Source organism: Urocitellus parryii, chromosome 3, assembly GCF_045843805.1.
Source record: "Urocitellus parryii isolate mUroPar1 chromosome 3, mUroPar1.hap1, whole genome shotgun sequence".
Lineage (NCBI taxonomy): Eukaryota > Metazoa > Chordata > Mammalia > Rodentia > Sciuridae > Urocitellus > Urocitellus parryii.
The window spans coordinates 116,300,543-116,323,579 of NC_135533.1; the positions used below are offsets into that span (position 1 = coordinate 116,300,543).

Sequence of the window (23,037 nt, forward strand, 5' to 3'; positions counted from 1 at the left end):
TCTCCTAGGGCATTAATCTTGTTTTTGTATTCTAATTGTCAAGTATCATTTCTTATTGTTGGAAGGGCAGGATGGGGTCTGATTCACTTCTGGGTCCCAAAACAGTGCCTCCCGCCTGGCACACAGTAGGAGAAAAGAGTGACTTGAGGCATGTGACCAGGTACTACCACAGAGGTAGGATTAAAATGACAGGGAACCCAGGGAGAGAGAGAAGGCTACTGAGTTCTGAAAGGAGGAACTGGCTTCATTGTGTGGGGAAGGGGAAATGACCAGAATGTAGCAGGACAGTCAGATGGCATAGGCTGGTCCACAGGCTGCTGGGCTGCAACTGCCAAGAGCATCCATCCCCAAAATCAGACTTGCCACTGTCCAGAAACCCACAGCTCTGGGAAGCAGATAAACTGATAACAGGTCTGCTTTCATTGGGCCACTGCTTTCACTGTGACTTCCTCTACAAAGCCTGGCCAGGTAGGCAGGGGAGGAAGGCTGTGTAGGGAGCACTAGGAAGTGGTTACAAGAAGCCATCCCCATGCTAGGCACTACACAAAGTGAATTATATAGCTCCCTTTTGCCTCCTGCTGATTTCAAGTCGGGATTATCAACTCCCCCTCCCCACGCCAAGCCAATTAGTGAAAAAAGGAGCTGGAATTCAGAGAGGCAAAGTCGCTTGCTGATGAAATCTCATAAAAAGTGGAGCATTTGGCATTCAAACCTAAGTCTTTTCATTTCCAGAAAGAAGCACTCCTCCACACCAGCTGAGGTGTGAGCCCTCAGGCAGAAAGCAGGGAAGGTTAGAAGCAGAGGACAGGACTCAGGGTGAGGAGACGCTAAACCGTGCTTCCTTGATCCTCAATCTGGCCCCCATATTCTTCCTCCTACCTGCCCTACAGGTGGAGGGAAAAGGCTGTCGCCGCTGTAAGGCCCCAATCTGGGCCGGCAGCAGTGGTTCTAAATGGATGGCCGGACAGGTGGAAGAAAGTGCCCCCAAAAAGACCCGCCAATACCACAGTTCCCCGGAAGCTAGGTTCTAGGGACATCGCTCCTCACAAGTGCACCAGGCGGTTCTCTACCGTCATGTGCGGAGGAAAGGAGCGGCGAGGTCCTGCGCTGAGAGAGATCTGACCTTAGAAGAGGTCATTAGCAACTTTCAATCTCCTTGTTCTGATGGGGAGAGTGGCCCAGGGAGCCTCAGTGTCTATCTAGGGTCACACTGAAACCTCAGGGTAAAATTTGGGACTGAATCCCAGACATCCTAGTCGTCTGATGCCCCACTGGCTGTGGCCGCAATCCGGGTGGGCAATCCGGTTCGCTTCCCGCGCCTGGCTCGGATTCCTGAGGAGGCGGCGGGCACGCGTTAGAGCCCCGAGCGTCTCAGCGCGTCCCTCCCCACCCCGCCCCTCGGGATCCTTTAAGAGGCGGGGCTTGGTCGTCGGCCCCGCGGCCCCGGCAAAAGGCTGGGACTTTACTCCGGCGGCGGCGAACGAGTCCGTGCTCCATCAGCTGCCGCAACCGCCGCGCCCCGAGCCTGAGACAGGATGAGCGGCAGAGTCGGTGATCTGAGCCCCAAACAGAAAGAGGCACTAGCCAAGGTGAGCCGTCTGCCCGGCCCGGGCCCCTGCTCGGGGCTGTGGCTCTCTTCCTCGGGTGAGAAGAGACTGGTTGAGTGGTGAGGGACCGTCCCGGCGGGAGGGCGGCGGAGGGAGCAGCAGCCGGCCGCCCCCGCTTGGCCGGTACCCAGCTGACGGCTCTTCCCTCTTTCAGTCCGCCTGGGGACCCTAGGAAGTTTGGTCACCCCGGCCCCAGCTCGGAGCAGCCCTGGCGGTGCCACCTGGGAAGAAGTGGTTGCTTGGAAGCCCTTGGAGGCTGCTGAGGGCACAAAGGCAACATTCATCCTCGGGGCTGGCAGGCACTGGCAGCCGGGCCCTGGGACAGGGGCAGGGCCCCAGATTTTCTCCCATTTCCGGGAGATTTTCCTCTTGCCCAGGCAGTGGCAGATGAAAAGGGTCCTGGACAGCTCCTTAGGATTCTCTGGTACCCCTTGCTCAGGACCAGATCTCTGTGCGACCTTGGGCAAAGCCCGGTCCTTCTCTGGTTGCTCCTGGTTGGACCAGCTGATGTTGAAGACAGTACATCTATATCTAAGATCCCTTCCCAGGACGCACTGTGTTGGGTTTAGTTTGAGCCAAGACCAACCCTCGCCTGTGTTGCAACCCAGATCCCTTCTTGATTGGAGATCTAGGTTGATATTCCTCAGAAGGCAAGGAGGTGAACCTGGCCAGAGGAGGGGGCTACAGTTCAAGGTCTGCCCCTCCTTCCCCACCAGTTGAATCTCCTTATCTCTGTTACCTTTGGGGAGAGGGGTGGTCTTCTCAGGGCCTCATCTGGGTCCAGCCCCAAGGTTTGGAGGTTCCATGGGTGGGCAGTTTTCCATTGCTTGGGTGCAGGGAGGGGATGCCCCATGCTATGGCAGTAATAGGAAGACACTGGCTCCATGAAGAATTTTTTCAGGCTGGGCCTCTCCCATCCCAGGAAGGTGGGATAGGGAGACTTCAGATTTTACTGCTGACTTGCAGGGAACAAATAAGGTATGATTATACTGGAAACCAGGGGCTGGGTAGGGTCATTGGTGGGGGATGGCTTTATGCCTGCAGTTTGGATGAGTAGTGACCCTGGAACATTAGGAGCTGCTTTGGGGGTTGGGATGGTTTCAATCCTGGCTGACCTAGGCAAGGGGCAGAGGTGGCTGGTCCTCATTGGTCCCCTCTGTATGTCAGTGACCAGGGAAAGGTGAATGGCTGAGCTGGAGGCTTGGGGAGGGTGCATGGGGGCCTGCTCACCTACAAGGTAATGAGAGATTGGAGGTGGGTGTGGCTATCCCTTAGGGTCACTGTCCACCTCTCTTGTTTGACTGTACTTTCCCCCTTCATGGCTTCCTGCTGAAACTGTTCTATCCACCTGGCTTGCCCACTCCCTTCCCTCTGCTTCTTTCCAATTCCTTCAAGCCCAGGTTAAATGCTATTTTTTTTTACACGAAGTCATATGAGACCCCCCTTTTCCTTCCCTTTGCTGCCTAGCACAATGCTCACCTATTACCACTGGGACAAGAGACCTTGGTGAAAGGAGTATGTGCTCTGGACTCTGGACAGGCCCAGATGTGATTCCTAGCTCTGTTTATTACTAATTGTTTGAACCTGGACATGTTACTTAGCCTCTCTGAGCTCTTATTCCTTCATCTGTAAAATGGGGACAGTGATACCCCCAGAGGCTTAAAGTGAGGAGTAGATAAGATACAGTGCCAGTGCCTGCTACTGCACCTGGTCAGACTGGTGTGTAGAAGAACTCACAGAGAGACAGGCACAGTGTCATATTCACTTCTTACCCCCTCCCCTGCTACCTGACCTGGCACCCCGGCAAGGCAGAGAGCCCCAGAGGCCCAGGTACTCAGACAGTTTCTATAACATTGAACAATGTAACAGAGGGGTCCAGCAAAGTCCCCTGTGGAGAGTCTCTGGCAGAGGGTGGTCAGGGTGGGACCTACCATTCACCCAAGCTGCCTCTCCCTACAGTTTCGGGAGAATGTCCAGGATGTGCTGCCTGCCCTGCCGAATCCAGATGACTATTTTCTTCTGCGCTGGCTCCGAGGTGAGGGAAGAGGGGCTGTGGGAGGCTGAAGCAAGAGTGCATTCTGGGAAACAGAATGACCACTTCTGGGAACCCTGCCCCTGGCAATCGAGAATTTGGGGGTGTTCAGGCTTTAGAATAAAATAGTACTTGGCAATTACAAAACCTCAACCTTTCTCTTGGTAGGTAAAGACACTGAGGCTCAGAGAGGCAAAGTGACTTGCTCCAAGTCACACTGTGGGTGAGCTGCAGGCAGAGACAAGACTGGAGTCCCAGTTTGCTTACTGTCAGGCCAGTGTCCTTTCTGTCTACTATATAAATCTGTTCTGCTGATCTACTTGAGGAAGCAAAGTGAGGAAAAGTGAGGAGGGCCCCACCAAGTAATAAGTCAGAGGCAGAGGTGAGGTTAGAACCAGAGTCCTGGTCCCTGGGAGAGGCTGGGCCTCTCTGGGCCCTGTCAGATGACAAAGCCTCTGCTGCCAGCGGTTCAGGCAACTTGAAGGGGAAGTGTGCATGGGGAATGTGAGGGGCTCAGCTCAACTTGAATAGACAAGATTTCTCAAACCCCTGCCAGGTACCAGGGCCCCAAGTTATAGTTCCAGCTCTGCTCTGGCCTGGCTGTGGCATCTGAGTCAAAGTCTCACTTTTTTCCTAAGAGATCTTCCCCTGGGAGAACAGGATAAGACAGGGTGCCCTGCCTGGTGCAAGATACGACACAACAGAGCTCTGCATTTAATGATGACCTGTACAAGCTGCTACTAACATCAAGGTCAAACTTGACCCTGTTCTCTCTCACTCCTAAAACCTTTCTATTCATTTCCCTTTTCTCCTCTCCTGTGAGTCAAGTCATGTGCCACCCTCCCCAGTTCTTCTGACACACTTTTTTTTTTTCTTTATAGAGACTTTATTACTGGAAATAAAAATAACAAAGAAAATACCACTGTATTAAATTAATGAGCTTAAGATGTGACGTAGAATCATATCCCCAAATATTAAAGTATAGATCATATCTTATTATTTGCTTGAGGACACACACACACACACACACACACACACACACACCTACATGCCCAGTAGTGTGGGACAGGTGAAAATGTGTAGTTTCCTTTTATGTGTGTGTGTTACTAGGAATTGAACCCAGGGCACTTTACCATTAAGCTAAATTCCCATTCCTTTAAAACGTTGTGGGTTTTTTTTTTTGTTGTTTGTTTGTTTGTTTTTTGTTGTTTTTTTAATTTGGAGACAGCGTCTTGCTAAGTTCTGAGGGTCTAAGTTGCTGAACTTTCAATCCTCATGCTTCAGCTTCCCAAGTTGCTGTAGTTTCTTTTTTTGTCCCCAGAAATTTAGTGGAGCTAGTATGCTCTTGCAGGTCTGCTAGCAAACACTGACGGTAGGAGCATCCAGGAGAGCCACGTGGGGCCTTGGGTGCCACTGGAAGTGTCACTTGCCCATTTCCCCCAAAAGATGTGATCCTGTGTTCCCAGCCCACCCAGAGAGGGTGGAGGGGCAGTGTGGAGGTGGCAGTGGAGTTAGTCCAGGCTGGAGGAAATTTTGGCCCAGCATTTGCTGAAGGGCTGAAGCTAGAAGCAGGTGGGTGGAGAGAGTGGGAAGACAGTGGCCTCCTTAAAGGGCCAGCTGCAAGACAATCAAACCAAGCTGCTAGGAGGAGGGAAGTGTGGTTTCAGAGAGCCTCTAAAGAGTTCTGTAGATTTCTTTTGTCTAGGAAGAATGGTGGGGTCCTGGCAGCTGGTCTCTCAAACACCTAACCCCACTTCTCCTGAGTCCTGGGATAACCTTTTTTGCATAAGGCTTGATAGTTCACCAAGTACCCATATCAGGCACCACACCACCTTCACACTCACAGGGGTATCAAAGAGTGTGGTCATCCTCATTTGCCAGACGAGAAAACTTAGTTTCAAAGAGGGAAGGGGATTTACCTGAAGGTACATAGCTATTGCAAAGCAGAATCAGGGCAAAAACTCCAGATTCTCAGACAGCACCCTTTCCAGTAAGCCACAGCATCCTTTCCAGTAAGCCCACCGCTGCTCCTGTAGCCAAGCTTTGCTTCTAAAACAGTTTGAAAGTGTCTCTTCTACATTTTACTTGTGGCTCACATTTCCTGGGCAAGAGTTCAGGCTTGGTCAGACCCTATTATGAATTCCAATTAGGGTTTTTGTTGACTTAAAAAAAAAAAAACCTTTTCCCTTTCTCCCTTTGATTCTAAAGGAGACTTTTGTAAACTGCACACCAGCATCATGTCTTTCTCTAACCCAGGTGTGAGGTTGGGGTTCAGCTTTCTGTTGGCCCCCAGGCATGTGAACAGTTATTCAAGTCCCCACTGCACCCCTACCTCTGGCTGCGGCTGAGCTCTGGGCACTCAGCAAGAAGGGTTAGATAGCAAGATGAAGAGGTGGTGGAAACTCTGAGAGCGAGGCAGAACACATTTGAGTCTCTGCATTTTACAGGGTTGGGTTCTCTTGCAGTGCCATGGCTTTAAGCTGCCACTGACCAGGGCAGCAAGAGCCCAGCGAGATCTGACTGAGCAGAAATGGGGAGGCACCAGGTAGAGTGCTGTCAGAAGCAAGTAGCAACTCAGACCCTGGATGTTGGACCTTGATAGATAACTGGAGAGCTTCCTCCCAGATGGGGGTTCACCATTTGCTGCCACCCTGCCTCTGTTCTTTAGGAAGATAAGGGCTCTCTTTTAGGAGTGTGCCCTTTCTGTGAAAGATTCCCAGCTTCTCTTTACTGCTTCTTAGTTCATCAGATGATTGGGTCAGAGATGTGCTGTATCTTGTCCAAGGTCAAACTGAGAAGGTAGAAGAGCTGGGATGCAAATCTGCATTGTATTCCTGTGCAAGCTACTCTAGGTTGCTGAATTGCACTGGAAGGGTGGTAGTTGAGAGGCACTTCCCAAGACCAATTCCTGAGAGTGGCTGTTCATTTCTATCAGTGTGTGTCCAGCTCATGTGATGGGAGTGGCACTGGTCAAACCACATGATGCAGCTTCTGGGCCCAGGAGAGAGGACTGGATTTTATGACAGCAAAGTCAGGGAATGTATTCGTCCTAGAAAGTGATATGAAGGGACTAGTGACAGCCCAGGGAGCAGCCTTTCTGGCCCAGATTCCAGGGTTCTCAGCTGATCTGAATACCAAACAAATCCATGAAGGATGTACAGCTTGGGGCTGAGGGTGTACAGTTCATAGATCAGATGGTCAAATTGGCCAGAATCTGGATCTTAGAAAATCTTCAAAGGTTGGAATGAAGCTGGCTGTACCAAGAGGAAACTTGATAGCGATGGATCTCTAGGTATGGGATAAAAGCTTAACAGCACAGGTGCAAAGGATTTGCGGCTTTTGGTTGACTCAAAGTTCTGCCTGGGTTAAGGGTGGGACTGTTGTCAAGAAAATTCTTAGGCTTTATTGGAGAAGGCATATAACACCTGGGGCTACGCTTGGCTCTGAACAGCACACTTTAAGAGGTACGTTGACAAACTGGAAATCATCCAAAGGGAAGTTACGAGGATGGTCTTGGAACTGATTGTGAGGAATAGTGAAAGGCTCCAAGGATGTACAGCATGATATTAGAACAGATCCAGGTTGACAGCACAGAATTTTCTAGTATCAGAAGGGTTATCATGTGACTAAAGAAGCAACCCTGTCCTCTGAGTGTCTCAGGAGTGGATCTCCACTCAGTATGAGAAGTGTAGATGGAAGCTCTAATTAGTTTGGGAACAAGTGGCCTTGAGGGACAGTGAGGTCTTTGTGTTCAAACTTGAGCAGGACAACTTGTTGGGGTTCATACATAAATAAAGTGTTGGCTCAGGTGAATTTTAATTCAGAAACTTTTCAGGAACTCTTTGTGCTCCTTTAAGGAATGTGTGGGTCCTTTAAGCACATGAGAAGATCGACTGGAGGCGTATTGACTCCTCTACCTCACTGGGGTGTTCTGCCAGTTTCATCCCAGATTACAGGGCAACTATGTTCATCTTTGAACTGTGGGTCAACTTCTCAGGGTTGGATGTTAGACTAGAGGAGATAAAGTTTCTCCATGTAAGGGGGAAGGCCAAATGATAAGGGGGTCCAGGGTTCACTTTCCCTGAGAAGAGATAAGACCCTTCACCTGATTACATCCACTGGGGTAGAACTCTTTTGACCCTGAGGTTGCAATCCTATCCCCAGCTTCCCTAAACTTGACCTGCACTCCCCACAGAACCAGGGGCTGTGGTGTTCCAGAAGCCCTCAGGGAAGTCTTCATATTGGCTTCTGCATGTGGGATGATCTTCCAGGCAGCTGGGGAGAACACCCTAGAGGAGTTGGTCCCAGGATGGGAACAGGGAAGTTTCTCCATCCTTGGGCACCCAGACTGCTGGCCTAATTGTGACTGTGTTTCTCTATTATAGCAAGAAGCTTCGACCTGCAGAAGTCGGAGGCTATGCTCCGGAAGGTGAGATCCATTTGGCTCAAAATCCCACTGTTGCCTCCTCCCCAACAGAATCACACCTTGCCTGGATTTCCTTTTGCCCACCCCCACCTACTCTGATCACAGTCTTTTGCTTGTGTAACATATCTGAGTTTTAGCCGATCACTGTCGCATTATCCCTCTGGGACAAAGTGCATTCCTTTCTTTGGATCTGCAGAGCTTTCCTAGTTCCAGGCCTGGCAAGAATGCTAATCTGTTCAGCTGAGACCTCTGAAACAGGCAGGGCCTTCTTTTCCATTTCATGCTGTCACTTATTGTTAGATGCATATTAAGAACCCCTCCTCACCCCTTCTCCCCAATTCCCACTTTAAAATCTCTGATTGTATGTTTGTAGCATGTGGAGTTCCGAAAACAAAAGGACATTGACAACATCATTAGCTGGCAGCCTCCAGAGGTGAGTATACATTAGCTTGCTCTATTTCAATGCTAGAACAGTAGACCCACAGCCAGTTTTCTGGGTTTATGAACTCGGATCCTCAGAAGAAAGGTATGACAATGCCAAGGGAGCCATGATGGTTTCCAGAGTGGGTATCCATTGGCATCCAGGGAGGGATGTGGAGGGAGAGACTAAGGAACCCAAAGTAAAGCTCTGCCATCCAGGGAAGGTAGGGATGCCCTGGCTTTCCCAGATACTACCTCCTCACTCAGATGTCTTTGCTCAGGTGATCCAACAGTATCTGTCAGGGGGCAGGTGTGGCTATGACCTGGAGGGCTGCCCTGTCTGGTACGATATCATTGGGCCTCTGGATGCCAAGGGTCTGCTGTTGTCAGCCACCAAACAGGACTTGCTCAGGACCAAGATGCGGGACTGTGAGCTGCTTTTACAGGAGTGTGCCCACCAGAGCACAAAGGTGAGTGATCTGCTGTCGTCCAGAATAAGTTGACCCTGTGGAAGCATTCAAACTGAAGCAAGGATGTCACACAGGGATAGAAGTACAGCCTCAGGGCTGAGGACCAGGCTTTTGGATTTCATAGACCAGTAAAGTCTCAGAATTTTAGAAACTGATATAATATTGCCAGTTTTTGTTGTGCTGGAGATTGAACCCAGGGCCTGACATATGCTAAATAAGTGCTCTTACCAGTGAACTACAACCCCAGCCTGACAAATTTTTGTTTTGCCAAATAAGGCAATCCATTATTGGACAAGTATTGGGGCACCATTGGTGTTGATGAGCTCAGATTCTGTGCTTATCTAACTGAATTCAAAAGAGATCAGGACTCCTGATTCCGTACTGAGAAAAAGACTGAGAAACAAGCTGGAGCTACCATCCTGGTCTACCTCCTTCCAATAGTTGTAAAGATCTAGTGAAACAATATGATAACGTTTAGGGACATTTTAGTACTGTCATCTTCAAATGTTCACAGAGAGGCTACTGGGTGCAGAGACCCCAAGGGGCTGGAGATGCAGGAGACATTCAACCCACATTTTCCCTTAAGGGCTTAGAGTGGACAGATCATCTATACCTGCTCGAGAATTCACTGCACAGGTGCCTCGTGGGTGCTGCCCAGAGATCACATGGTGATACAAAGGAAGAGAGGCTGCCAGGCAAACCTTCAGGACAAAGGGACCTCAGATGTAATCTAGATCCACCCAGTCGTTTACCACATGAGAACATGGAGACCTAGCCAGGGGGAACCACTTGCTTAGGCCACAATTCCAGCATGGGGTAGTTAATTCTATTTGGAAAACCCTGGGCCCAGCCCAGACCAGATGTGGTTGTTCGGTGGGTACATGGTGCAATCAGCATTTGCCCTGAACAGGGCCGGGCTTCTGCACTGGGGCAGCCTAATGTGACTTTCTGCTATCTGTTCCCTGTAGTTGGGGAAGAAAATAGAGACCATCACCATGATTTATGACTGTGAGGGGCTGGGCCTCAAGCATCTCTGGAAACCTGCAGTGGAAGCTTATGGAGAGGTAAGGGAGTCGGAGTGGGATCCTCATCTAGGTTGCCCTGTGGGATGGGTGCAGCCATGGGGCAGATTATGGTCTGGAGGAAGCAGGGCTTCTCTCCCTGGCACAAAAGCCTGAGCCTGCTGGAACCAGTGATTTTTTTGTTTCCACAGTTTCTCTGCATGTTTGAGGAAAATTATCCTGAAACACTGAAGCGTCTATTTGTTGTTAAAGGTAAGTAGGGCTGGGTGCGGTGGCACACACACCTGTAATCCCAGTGGCTCAGGAGGCTGAGACAGAAGGATCATGAGGTCAGAGCCAGCCTCAGTAATTTGGCAAGGCTCTAAGCAACTCAGCAAAACACTGTCTCTAAATAAATACAAAAAAAGGGGGGGGGGCTGGGATGTGGCTCAGTGGTTAAGTGCCCCTGGGTCCAATTCCTAGTACCAAAAAAATAAATAAATAAAAGTAAGTTGGGAATTTCCAGTGAGAAGTCAAATGGGAAGGGGAGCCAAAAACATTACTTGGAGGCAGATTGAAAAAAGCAAAACAAGGAGCCAAAGGAGGGGCCCAAGATCATGTTCCAAAGGTTGGTGTTGACATATCAGATGCTTTCCGATGTGCAGAGCTTTTAGTTTTTATCACCTCCTTTGGAGTTGTCTATCCTAATGAGATAGGAAGGGATCATTTAACTAGATCCAAGGTTGGGGAGGCTGAACTTCAAACAGGTGCCCACACTGAGCCTCATACCCTGGGCAGCTGATGTGCACTCCATAGCACCAGGGATGTATGGCCCAGCATGGGGTAGGGGTGCTGCAGAGAGGTGGGCTACAGATGACACCATTAAGGATTGACTGAACATTGCCCCCAGCCTCACATGGTCTGGTCTCTGTTCTAGCCCCCAAGCTGTTTCCTGTGGCCTATAATCTCATCAAACCCTTCCTGAGTGAGGACACTCGGAAGAAAATCATGGTCCTTGGAGGTGAGTGGCTCAGACTCTTCTCAACTCCACAGATTGGTCTGTGACCCAAATTGGGTCAGGTTTCCCAGGTATAGCCATGGCTGCCAGGGTGAAGGCTTGGGAGCAGTGGGACCCAGGTGCAAGGAGGGACAGACCTGGGGTCTTCCTGTCAGTCTTCATAAGAACTCTTTTTCTCAGATACTCTAGAAGCAAACACTGGGCTCACAATCACAGATTCATAGATGAAGGAAACTCCAGTCCTTGCCCTTAAGACATTCATGTATTATGGGAGAAAGGCGACCTATAGAGAGAAAGCTAAGATACAAACTAGAAGATACTAGAAAACACATTGAGAAAGTGCCATGGAGATTAGAAGAGCAAGGTTTTGCTTTCAGTTGGGGGCAACTAGGAGTGGCTTCATGTGACAAGCATCTTCTCATGTGCCAGGCCCTGGGCTAGGTGCCAGGATCCAAAGATGAAAAAGACAGAGTCCCTTGAAGAACTCTGAGGGAAGGGAGACACAAACAGATGTTAATCAGCACAATATGGTAAATGGAAGAAAAGGGAAACCGCAAAGTGTACTGGAGCTGAGCAGGGTAACCAGCTCCACTTAAGCTGGGGAGGAGGTGATGCCCATCTGAACTACACACTGTGGGATGAGTAAGAGTGGGCTGCGTGCAACAAGGCAGGAAGCTGCTTGGCAGAAAGTAGGCATTGAGCAAAGACCTTCTGGTGTGGCACAGGCAGTTGTTATTAAACACGAGACAGGGTGTGGCAAGAGGTGAGGCTGGAGAGCCAGGAGCCAGGTTGCAGATGCAGGGTACTATGTTGAGAAGCTGGGACATAACTGTATAGGCCCCTATCATCAGATTTTAAACTGATGTACGGCAAGATTGTGAAGAACTGATGCCAGTTTGCAAACTGTTGCCACAGTCCATGCAGGAGGTATTGCAAGCATGAACTGGGGCAGCAGTGGTCAGGATAAGGAGAAGAAGGTGGATTTAGGCTTATTTAGGAAGTAAAAGAGCAGAAGTCAAGTTGACTGAATATAGGAGATAAGAGAGAAAGAGAAATCCAGAATGGCTTCTTGGTATCTGGCATAAATGACAGAGTAGATGGTGATGCTAAATTAGTTCAACAGAGGAAAACAACTGGTAGAAATTTGAATGAGCTTGGGGTTAAGCCTGAAGAGTCTGCGAGATCTACAGATGTTGGGAACACATGTGCCTGAAGTTTAGGTGAGAACTTCAGCCTGGAAATTTGAGAATCATCAAATAAAGGTGGTAGCTAAAACCTTGAAGTAGGTAAGATGCCCAGGGAAGAGCAGAGGCTGAACCTTGGGGGAATATCCAAATTCAAGAGCAGGCAGAGGAAGAAGTGCCCACCAGGGAGACTGAGAAGAAGTGATTAATGTTGTTGGCAGAGAAGCAGGCCAACAGGGATTGAATATGCAGAGAAGCAGGGAGAACATAGGGTCACATGGAAAAGCAAGACCCAAAACCCACAAAGAGGATGCACAGGAATCAAGCCAGCCAGGGATGGATACTTCTGCTTTTCAGAGCAGGAAGTGGAGTGGTGGGAAAAAGAACTAGAAAGGTAGATCACCACAGCTCAAGGAAGGTTTGATGCAACCTGTGTGAAACTGGGCCTAGGTAATAGGGATTATGAAGGTTTCTGAATGTTCCCCTTTATGTGATTTTACAAGTGATGATTTTCCAAACGTGCTAGGGAGATGGGAGCATGTATGATATTGCCAGGGAAGTGCAGGATTTCTGGGTTCTAGTCCTAGCCCCAGCAGTGACAGATTCTGTTTCTTGTTGCCTCAGTTACTCCCTCTGTAAGATGGGATGAACTGTCCTGGCCTTATCCCAACTCTCCAGCTGAACTGGGGGAAGAAATGAAAATTCGGAGCAAAAGGCTTTTATGATTTTTGGTTTATCTGCTGCTACCACCCACCATGTGCGTGAGACGGTTTGGTTTCCTGGCAGCTGAACTATGTAGGAGGCTCAGTCTGTTCTCCCTCCCACACCTAAAATTCTTTTAACCAAACCCGCCTCAGGCTGGGAAGGTACAGGATCTTCATCGAAGGAGGGATGAAATTCACTCCAGGCTGGTCACTGGAGCTTAGCAGTGCAGATTAAATCACTTTAAAACCACAGACATTATGTTCCCAGAAGTTGCCTGGTCTTGGGTCCTAAAAATTGGGAGACTGGGAAGACCATGGACAGTCTCTGTGGGTTTCTTTTTCTTTATATTTTTTGCTACAGGGGATTGAACTGAGGGGTGCTCTACCATTGAGCTACATTCCCAGCCCTTCTTATTTATTTTTTAAATTTTGAGATAGGATCTCAGTAAGTTGCTAAGGCTGGCCTTGAACTTGGGATCCTCCTGCCCCAGCCTCCCAGATTGCTGGGATTACAGGCATGTGCCGCCATGTCCCTGTAGGGTTTCAGTCAGCACTACACAGAAGACACTAGGCTATCCCCCATGGCATGGAGTTGCCGCCTATATATGGTCTATATAGTTAGCACCAAAAGGTTTCAGTATCAAAACATTGTACTTGGCTATATTCCTTCACAAATTTGAATTGCTGGAGATGGGTTCTCAGTACTGGCCGCACTAGAATCAAGCACAGGGGTTCAGAATGTCTTCTAGTCAGGAGATGGCTTGGTTATAAAAAGCAGCCAAAATAGCTCAAAACAACTGGGGCAGGAGTGGATTTGGGGCTTGGGTAAAGCCAAGGAAAACTATTTAAGGGAGCACTGTACAGTGGGTTAATTTAGTAAGTCACAATTGAGTACAATTACATATAGGGTAAGTGCAGTCTTCTATCTTATCAGGGTAGATCAGACCTTCCTGTCTGCTGCACATGCTGTTCCCTTTGCATGGAACACCCATCCCCACTTTGTCTGCCCTCCTCCTGCTTATACTTTAATGTTTGTACCTCCTTCCTTGGGGGTGATAGTATATTCTGTTTAGTGTAGGGCACCTTAATGCCCTCTCAAATATACTTAGGTCATTTCTGCCACAACCCTGTAGGGCAGGAAGAACTAGCTTGAATGAACTGACTTTCTAAGTTGCTCAGCTGTCAGAGGATAGAAAACCAGATCTCCCAATTCCTGGTCCAGGACAGAATCCTTTCTCTGGGAGATGGCTGTTCCTAACTCCCCTGCAAGTACTGTGTACACATCATATCCTCCTAATACCCATCTTCATAGGGAAAGAGACAGGGACAGTTTTATTTTCTGTCACTTTAGTATAGACCATCAGGGCTGTGGTGAAATCTTGCCTAATAGTGACATGTCTCATTCTTCCCTCTCTTGCCAGCAAACTGGAAGGAGATTCTACTGAAATATATCAGCCCTGACCAGTTGCCTGTGGAATATGGGGGCACCATGACTGACCCTGATGGAAATCCCAAGTGCAAATCCAAGGTGAGAGCCATCAGAGGCTGAAGGTGAACAGGGAAGCCTGACTTAAATGTACATTCCAATTCATTCTGTGCTCTGCTTTTAGATCAACTATGGGGGTGACATCCCCAAGAAGTATCATGTGCGAGACCAGGTGAAGCAGCAATATGAACACAGTGTGCAGATTTCTCGTGGCTCCTCCCATCAAGTGGAGTATGAGATCCTCTTTCCAGGCTGCGTCCTCAGGTAGGACCTGGCCCTTCCAGGAGACCTGTAGGTGCCAGTCGGTGGGCTGTAGTGGGAAAAAAATCCCTGGTGCCAGAGAGATGCACATACAGATAGAATTATGTCTAAATGAGTGGGTTTCTCCTGCAGGTGGCAGTTTATGTCAGAGGGAGCAGATGTTGGTTTTGGGATTTTCCTAAAGACCAAGATGGGGGAGCGACAGCGGGCAGGAGAGATGACAGAGGTGCTGCCTAACCAGAGGTACAACTCCCACCTGGTCCCTGAGGATGGGACCCTCACCTGCAGTGATCCTGGCATTTGTAAGTATATCTATCTTGGCAATGCCTTGAAGCCTCTATCCAGCTCTCTGCCTGTGAGTCCCTTCTTATTCCATGGATTTGGGCTCTCAAAGAGTTTGAGTGGGAAGTAGAATCCCATGAGCAGCCCTCTCCTTGCATAGATGAGAAACTGTGACTTGGAGAGGTACAATGACTTGCTCAAGGTGATTCAGCTGGTTAGAAATAGGAAGGGACTCTTCCAGGTATAGGTGAGTCACAGTGTAGATAAGCACAGGGGTTCAGAATGTCTGCTTTGGGGTCTGAGTCTATGACCGTGGCCAGACATTTCTTGAGGATGCTCTTCCCCCACAGGCCAGAGAGGCAGAACTGGCTGGATAGGTATAGAGATCAGAGGTTCAGCAGTGTGCTGAAGAAAGCTCAGCCTTGACCCTTCTGAATGCCACTCATGTCCAATTGATCAAAGAACAGACAAAGAATGTGAACAGGCAGTTTACACATGAAGAAATAAGAATGGCAAACAGACATTTGAAAAAGTGTTTAACCTCTCTTGACTTTGAAATATTGATTAAAACTTCCTTTGACTCAGCAGTTCTACTTCTGGAAACATATCCTACAGAAATATTTACACAAATACACAAACAGAGAGGGAGTAGGATGTTCTACGCAGCCTAGAAAACTGGCAATAAACCAAATGGCCATAAAAAGGTCTTGTTAAATAAATTATAGTCAGTTTATACATTGGAATATCATATAGACATCAAAGAGAATAAGTTGACATGTAAAATGTCTGATACTTATTAAATGAAACCCAGAATGTATGGTATACACTAACATTGGTTTTTTTAAAAAGTGAGTACACAGAAAAGAATTCTGGGGAGTCTATGCTAAATCTAATAGTGATTATCTCAGGAGAGGAAGGATGATTAAGCTCCCTTGAGATAACCCTTATTAAAGTTAGCATTAGAGTTAGGGCTTTCATTTTTTCTACTATTTCTACAAAATAATGTGCTTTCCAGTGACAATGCAGTACGTTTATGAGCATGTGTGAACACACAAACACAACCAAATTCCCAGTTTCCTTTCTGACAGAGTCAGGGGGCTAAGAGTGGAAAATCAATGAGCAAGGGCTGGCTCTATGATCAGACCTGAATTGGACTGGACTACTGGCTGACTGCCTGGCCTTAGGCTAGTGACTTAACCTCCCTGAGTTTCAATTTCTTGATTGCTACCAGGGGTATCTTATAGGGATACCAGATGTGATAAGATTTGTGGGGCACTTACTGAAATGCCTGGCATAGAGCAAGCACTCAATACTCTGTGGCCACCATTATTATTTTTAGGGCAGTTGTGGGAGCAGGGCCACCCTGAAGATTATGCTGCAAAGATGGGAGAAGCCCAGTGGCACATCTCTTTTTTCTTTATTTCTTTATTTCTCTCTCTCTCTCTCTTTTCTTTTCTTTTTTTTTTTTTTTTTTGGTTTGGTAATACAGATTGAACCTAGGGGCACTTAACAACTGAGTCACATCCCTATCCCTTTATTTTTTATTTGGAGACAGTCTCACTAAGTTGCTGAGGCTGGCTTTGAGCTTGTGATTCTCCTGCCTCAGCCTCTCAAGTGGCTGGGGCAAGTGCCACTATGCCCTGCCCTGATCTCTTTCTTTCTTTTCTTTCTTTCTTTTTCTTTTCTTTTTCTTCTTTTCTTTCTTTCTTTCTTTCTTTTTTTTTTTGTGTGTGTGGTACACTTGGAATTGAATCTAGGGGCACTCTACCACTAAGCTATGTCCCTAGCTCTTTGAAAATTTTATTTTGAGACAGCATCTCACTAAATTACCCAGATAGTCCTTGAATTTGCAATCCTCCTGCTTCAGCCTCCAGAGTAGCCGGGATTATAGTTTTATACCACCATATCTATCCCTGTAGCCCATTTCTAAGGAGCACCACCAGGAGGTCTGAACTAGCTCCACAGATGTTTCAGCCTCTGTGCTTATCCAACCATCACCTAGTCTGTAGTTCTGTCTCATTTCTCACATCTCAGGCAACCTCAGTCTCTACTGCCCCCTCCTCACAGATGCTCTGTGGCACAATATGGCTCCCCATGGGGTGGGGAGTATTCTTGTTAATAAGCAGCTTGGTCCAGGGGGAGAGGGTGTATACTATTGCTTCAGCAAGAACAAGATTAGCACCAGCCCAGATACTGTCACCCACAAAGGATAAACTTCTTTGTACATACAAGCTTGAATTTCTTTTTTTAAAGGATGGGAAAGATAAGGTATAGAGAAGGGGTGCTCTCTCTCCAACAAAGTAACTTATGTAGAGAGCAAGAAACTCTCTAGAATCCTACTCCATGATTTCTTGAATATAGACTGTCCTAGAGATGATCAGGACATCTCTTTGATGTGATGATGGAGAGAGTGGAGTCCCAGACCAGGAAAATAATTTCTTTGTCATAGATCCATTAGGAGAGCCCTAACCTATTTTCTAGCATTGACCATTATCCCTCTGTCTCTTCCTTAGTAGCTGAAGGGCAACACAGCCTGAGAAGGGTCTGTGAACCTTTAACATAATCAGACTTTGGTTTACAAATCCCAAATTTATTATAGCTCCTCTTGGATACATTCCTGATAGGAACATATCTGGAACCCTGTGCCTATAGGGCCTCGATTGGGATCTGTGAATCACCCATTCCCAGGAAAGGCATCCATTCTGCCTTCCCAGGTAAAAAGACAATGAGGTGGGATTAGTGGCTCAGGTTAGTCCCAAGCCCAGAGAATCCAGTGTTGGGTCATAAACTCATCTGTGGTAAGGAAGTGCCCTCAGAGAATCAGAAGATCCCCTGCAATGTGTAACACAATCATCCAGTGGAGAAATTAAACCTCTGAGTGCCCAGCCTCCAATGGCTGTAACACATTAACCTTCACTGGGCTTTTCTGGTCCTTGTCCAGGTGTACTAAATTATTGCCGAGGGGACCAAAGTTTGAACTGATTTAACTTTTTTTTTTTTGTTCTCACCTAATATTTACCGAGGGCCTACTGTGTATGGAATACTCAACTAGGAATGGAAAGATTTAGAGAAAAGATCTAGATTTTTGTCCAACAAGAGGGTACAATGTGGTCGTGAAGACCTGGAAAGAAGGTGACACAGCCTGCTGACAGTGTTGGGTGAAAAGAGGCCAGCCGGACAACAGAAGTTCTGCTTACTGAGAAGGTCCAGTTTGGCCACCAATTCTCTGAGTTTGAGCAAGTGTCTCTAACGAATTAGATGTGGCTTCCTTTCTCTTTAAAATGAGGGGAGTAGACAAGAGCAGATCTTAATTTGGGGCCCATGGACTCCCTAGAGCAGTTGTCCTAAATCCTTAAAACCAAACACTCCCCTTTTATAATATGTCTAGGGTCCCCTTTACTATTCTCAAATGGAATTCATAAATACATAATATACCTATAAACATAATTTAAAAATCAATATTGCTGGGCATGGTGGTGCATGACTGCAATCCCAGCAACTCAGGAAGCTGAGGCAGGAGGATCACAAATTCTAGGCCACCTTAACAACTTAGTGAGACCCTGTCTCAAAATAAAAAGGGCTGTGGATGTAACTCAGTGGTAGGACAACCCTGGGTTCAATATAATCTCCTATCTGTAATATTAGAGAAATAAAAAGAAACTAAATTCAAATATATATTTGCAATTGTACGTATGTATGTGTGTGGTGTGTGTATTCATTTATATTATACATATAAAAAATATGCACATATTTATATACACATATATGTATATATATATATATTTAATTTTTTCCCTACAGTGGGGATTAAGCCCAGTGCTTCATGCATTTGAAGCAAGCACTCTACCACTCAGCTACACCCAGCACTAGAATATATATATTTTTATTACATTAAATGAGGACAACTTATCTTCAGAACAGTACCTTTCCCATTGGGAACCACTGCCCCAGAGGATCTATGATGGACTCCAGGGAATCTGAAATTTGGTGCTTTAATCAGATTCTCAAGGGGGGTTCTCAGATCCCAACCAAACTTGGGAAGCCCTAGTTTGAAAGATCTTCAATGGTTCCATGAGCTGTGAATAGATGACTAGTGTAAAAATGAACCATGCAGAATCTAGAGCTGCAGTGACTCCACTTCCCAAGGGCCTGTGCCTCTGATCAACCCCTTCCTTGTTTTTGAAGGCAGAATATCTTGCTAGGCAGAGCCATTTCAATGCTGCTTCTTGACCTAGGGAGATCAAAAGAACTTTCTTCCAGCGTGATAGATTCTAGTTGACAAGGCTGTATCATACAGGGCAAAGAGAAAACTTCACTCATTTTTTCCCCCTTGTTTGTTTTTGGACTAGTGATTGAACCCAGAGGCACTTCACCAGTGAGCCACATCCCCAGCCCATTTTATTTTTTGAGTCAGGGTATCACTAAATTGCCTAGGACCTTGCTAATTAGCTAAAGCTAGTCTGGAATGCTCAATTCTCCTGCCTCAGCCTTGAAAATCACCAGGATTACAGGCATGTGCCATCATGCCCGGCAAAACTTCCCTCTTTGTAGGACTGTAAGTCCTGTAAGACCTCTGGTCCAGAGAAAAAATGACATACTTACTTCATGCCAGGAAGGAGTGGGTGGTATGCCTACTTTTGGTCTAAACTATCATTTTATCCAGGGTCAGGAAAAGGGAAAGTAAAAGTCTTAGGATAAATACACAGGTTTTTCTTCTTGCTGGGAAAAGTGAGAAAAGACCAGCATAGGGAAGAGGTAGAACTACTGTTTTTGTTTTTGTGCTTAGTTCTCTTGAAGGGGATGTTTGACTGAAATGGAACAACTTTTGAAAGAAACAGGGTTAGATTAAAAGCAGGTCTGTTCTATTGCCAAGGCTTGGAAGCTCTCTCTGCCAACTACATGCCCATTTTCTCTTCCCATTGAAAACCACTGCTAATAGGTCTTGACTATTATTTTATGAAACATTTTCCATCCCTTTATAAGTATCATGTTTCCATAATAAACAGGCCATTTACACACATGGATGCACTCATAGGAATTAGGTCTGAAAGACCCTGTTTCTAAGTAAAATATATAAAGGGCTGGGGATGTGGCTCAATAGTTAAATGCCACTGGGTTCAATCCCGGTACCAAAAAAAAAAAAAAAAAAACAAAAACAAAAACAAAACAACAACAACAACAAAAAAAAACTCCATGATCTTCTCTTGAAGAATATTTGAGTATTCCCAATTTCTTATTATAAGCAGATATGCAGTGAGCACCCTTGTTTATTTATCTTTCTGCAGGATAAATTCCTGATTTACAAAGCTTGCACATTTTACCTATTGTCAGAAACTGAAAAGGGCTTGGTTTTCCAAGGCCCAAGTCAGGCAGGACAAAGAGGAATGTGAACTAGAGGAGAATTTAGCTCCAACCATTTTTTCACTATGTGACATAAGAGACCTCTTTTTTTTTTTTTTTTTATCAGGTATAGAACAGGACTAATGCTGAATTCATGGAGTTGTGAAGAAGAATGTGATCACATATCACCAACCCAGTGCTGTGACACATAAATAGCTATTATTACTATTATTACAACTACTACTGCTGCTATTAATTCTACTTTCCTTTTCAGAGCCCAATTCAAGCTCTACCTTGTCTAAAAAGACATGGTTATGTTGTACAGGGCCCTCTTCTTCCCAGATGTTATAGATGTGATTGTCTTTGTTACTCATCCGGCACTTAGCCTGCTTTACACTCCACAAAGTCTTGTCAGCTCAGCTAGACTAACTTTAAGAAGGTCAAAGTCCATTACGCATACTCCCTTCATCCCCATTACCTATCACACTGCATTGCTCAGTCAATTAAATATATCATTGTTCCTGAGCTTTCTGCTTTCTATTAAAATCACCTGAATGTCTGTTTTTCTGCCTCCCCTCAGATGTCCTGCGGTTTGACAACACCTACAGCTTCATTCATGCCAAGAAGGTCAGTTTCACTGTGGAGGTCCTGCTTCCAGACAAAGCCTCAGAAGAGAAGATGAATCAGCTGGGGACAGTCACCCCCAAATAATGCCTCCTCCTACAGCAGGCCTGGCCCCCTCAGTGTCTCCCTGTTGGTTTCCTTGTAGCAGTCATTTCCCTGTGACCCTGCAGCCCAAAGAAACTGGGCTGAAGGGAAGATTTCAGGCTGGATCTGGGAGCTTTCATTTTAGAATCAGGAAGAGGGCAAGTAGCTAGAATGGGTCTCCTTGCCTCTCAAATCACTAAGGAGTCCACAGGGGATGACCATCACAATAGGATCTGTTCTGTAAGCCTTGCCAACTTCACCTGCTCAGTGACAGCTAAGACAGAGAGAGGTTACCATGGGGATGGCAGCAGGGAAGAAATTAGAAAAGCGGGGGGACCTAACATTTCAGGGAAGCAATTGTAGGGGAGGAACTTGCTCCCAAATGAACATGGACCTTCAGATCATAACGAGGGACAGCAAGGTGGCTGGTTGCTACAGACTCCCTTCCATTTTTTTTTTTTTTTTTAATCACTGAGGCTGGGGTATCTTTTGGCTTATCCCAATCTCAGGAGTGGCTCAAGTCAACATAGAAGGTTGATAGGCAGGTCTTTCACTTAAAAAACCCCAGCAACTCCTGGGCCCCACTGGATGTCACTTTAATTACTAATGATTGTCAGTGACTCAGAGCTTCCTGGGACTTGGTACCCAGCCACTGTTCTCCAAAGAAACAAAGCACAAGGGCAATTACCTCTAGGGATCACAGCTGGTGGAAGGACCAAGGAGGCTTGGATTAGGATTGAGTCCTAAAAGGGGGGGGGGGCTTCCATTCACTTTTTTGAGCCACCAGCTTCTCACCAAGTAACCCTCTGACAAATGATATGAATACAGTAGCACTCAGAGCATTTTTTGGTCTGAGTCACCCACAGTGCCTGCCAACTGGCTTCCTGACTGATCTGAACAAGGTCTTGATAGTCCCATCTCTGTGGGGAGGCGTGTAACGGGTGCAAAGTGGGTTCCTCGTGCCTGTGGATGTAGGTAGCCAGGGAGAGTTTGTCCGGGCAGGTCGCCAAAGGCCTGGCCAGCATCTCGCAAAACCAGGGACTGGGGACTGCCACGAAACCACAGCAATTCAACTGACACGTCCTGCGAAAAAACGCCAGATTCCCGGGTTACTCAGAACTAGGGAAGGCAGACCCAGGCCCTTATGGGACCTCTTCTCCCGTGAACCCGAGCCCTGGTCCAACCTGGGGAGCTCGGGGCAGGGGCAGGGTTAGCGCTGACCAGAGGGGGCTGAGGCTGCACAGGCCACGGGCAGATCGCTCAGGAGAACATCCTGGTCTTGGTTTACAAAGCTATTTTAGGAAGATTCATAGGTGAATAAAAGCATCATTGAGTGCACAGAGAGTGGAATTCAATGCCTACCGCTCGATTCCTCGCTGCCCTTATTTTGAGACCCGAATGTCACTTAGGAACTACGTCCCCCACTTGAGCCGCAGGCGCAGAAACTCAGCAACTGTACGCTCGCAAGAGCTTTTATGGGCGGTTCGACTAACAACTTGCCTCCTGATTGGTTCTTCCAGTGGGCTGTCATCTGCCATCTTTGCTCAGGGCATTAGGGTGCCAGGGTCGATTTCACGGTTGAGGGCAGAGGCCCGGCCCCTTTGGGCGGCGTCAAAAGCGCCCGGTGTACGTGAGCTCAGACAAGTGCCAGTCCCGGCGAGCACTCGCTGCGCCTGCGAGGGACCAAAAGTGGTGGGGAGGTGGAGCAGGGGTGATCACGTGGTATTAGGGACCGTCTCCTAATTCCGCACCCGCACTGTCGGCGATTCAGGGACTGGAGACATTTCTGTCCCCACCCATAGCCTCGAACCAAGTTCCCGAGATGTAACCGCTGACTGACTGCCTCACACTAACTTACAAGGATGCAGACGCCTAGGGCTGAAAACGGCGGTCTTCATAACGAGTTGATATTAATTTTCCCAGTATTTATTTGATGATAAAAGATGATTATTAATGAACATCTAGGCACCACGCCAAAATCCTCGTGCTTACTGACTTGAATTGTTGCAAAGATTTAAGGGCTAAGCAAATGCAAAGCTCTTAGAAAAGAGCCCGGTACAAGTGAGAGCTCAGTAAATATTGGTTACTCTCATTTTTT

General features: G+C 47.2%; 1 protein-coding gene across 1 annotated transcript; it reads left to right on the top strand.

Moving 5' to 3' along the window:
- The first annotated feature begins 1,480 nt into the window (after positions 1-1,480).
- On the top strand, positions 1,481-22,245 carry Sec14l2 (SEC14 like lipid binding 2). The gene is made up of 12 exons (XM_026408911.2): positions 1,481-1,589; positions 3,567-3,642; positions 8,025-8,068; positions 8,439-8,498; positions 8,767-8,955; positions 9,924-10,019; positions 10,169-10,229; positions 10,894-10,977; positions 14,284-14,390; positions 14,473-14,612; positions 14,742-14,911; positions 20,812-22,245. The coding sequence occupies exons 1-12, from the start codon at positions 1,536-1,538 to the stop codon at positions 20,940-20,942; spliced, it is 1,212 nt and encodes a 403-aa protein (XP_026264696.1). The 5' UTR covers positions 1,481-1,535; the 3' UTR covers positions 20,943-22,245.
- The last annotated feature ends 792 nt before the right edge of the window (positions 22,246-23,037 follow it).

Coding starts and splice junctions, on each gene's coding strand:
- Sec14l2 (XM_026408911.2), top strand. CDS start 1,536: ATGAGCGGCAGAGTCGGTGATCTGAGCCCCAAACAGAAAGAGGCACTA. Junction 8,069..8,438: donor CGGAGGCTATGCTCCGGAAG/GTGAGATCCATT, acceptor GTATGTTTGTAG/CATGTGGAGTTCCGAAAACA. Junction 10,978..14,283: donor GAAAATCATGGTCCTTGGAG/GTGAGTGGCTCA, acceptor CTCTCTTGCCAG/CAAACTGGAAGGAGATTCTA.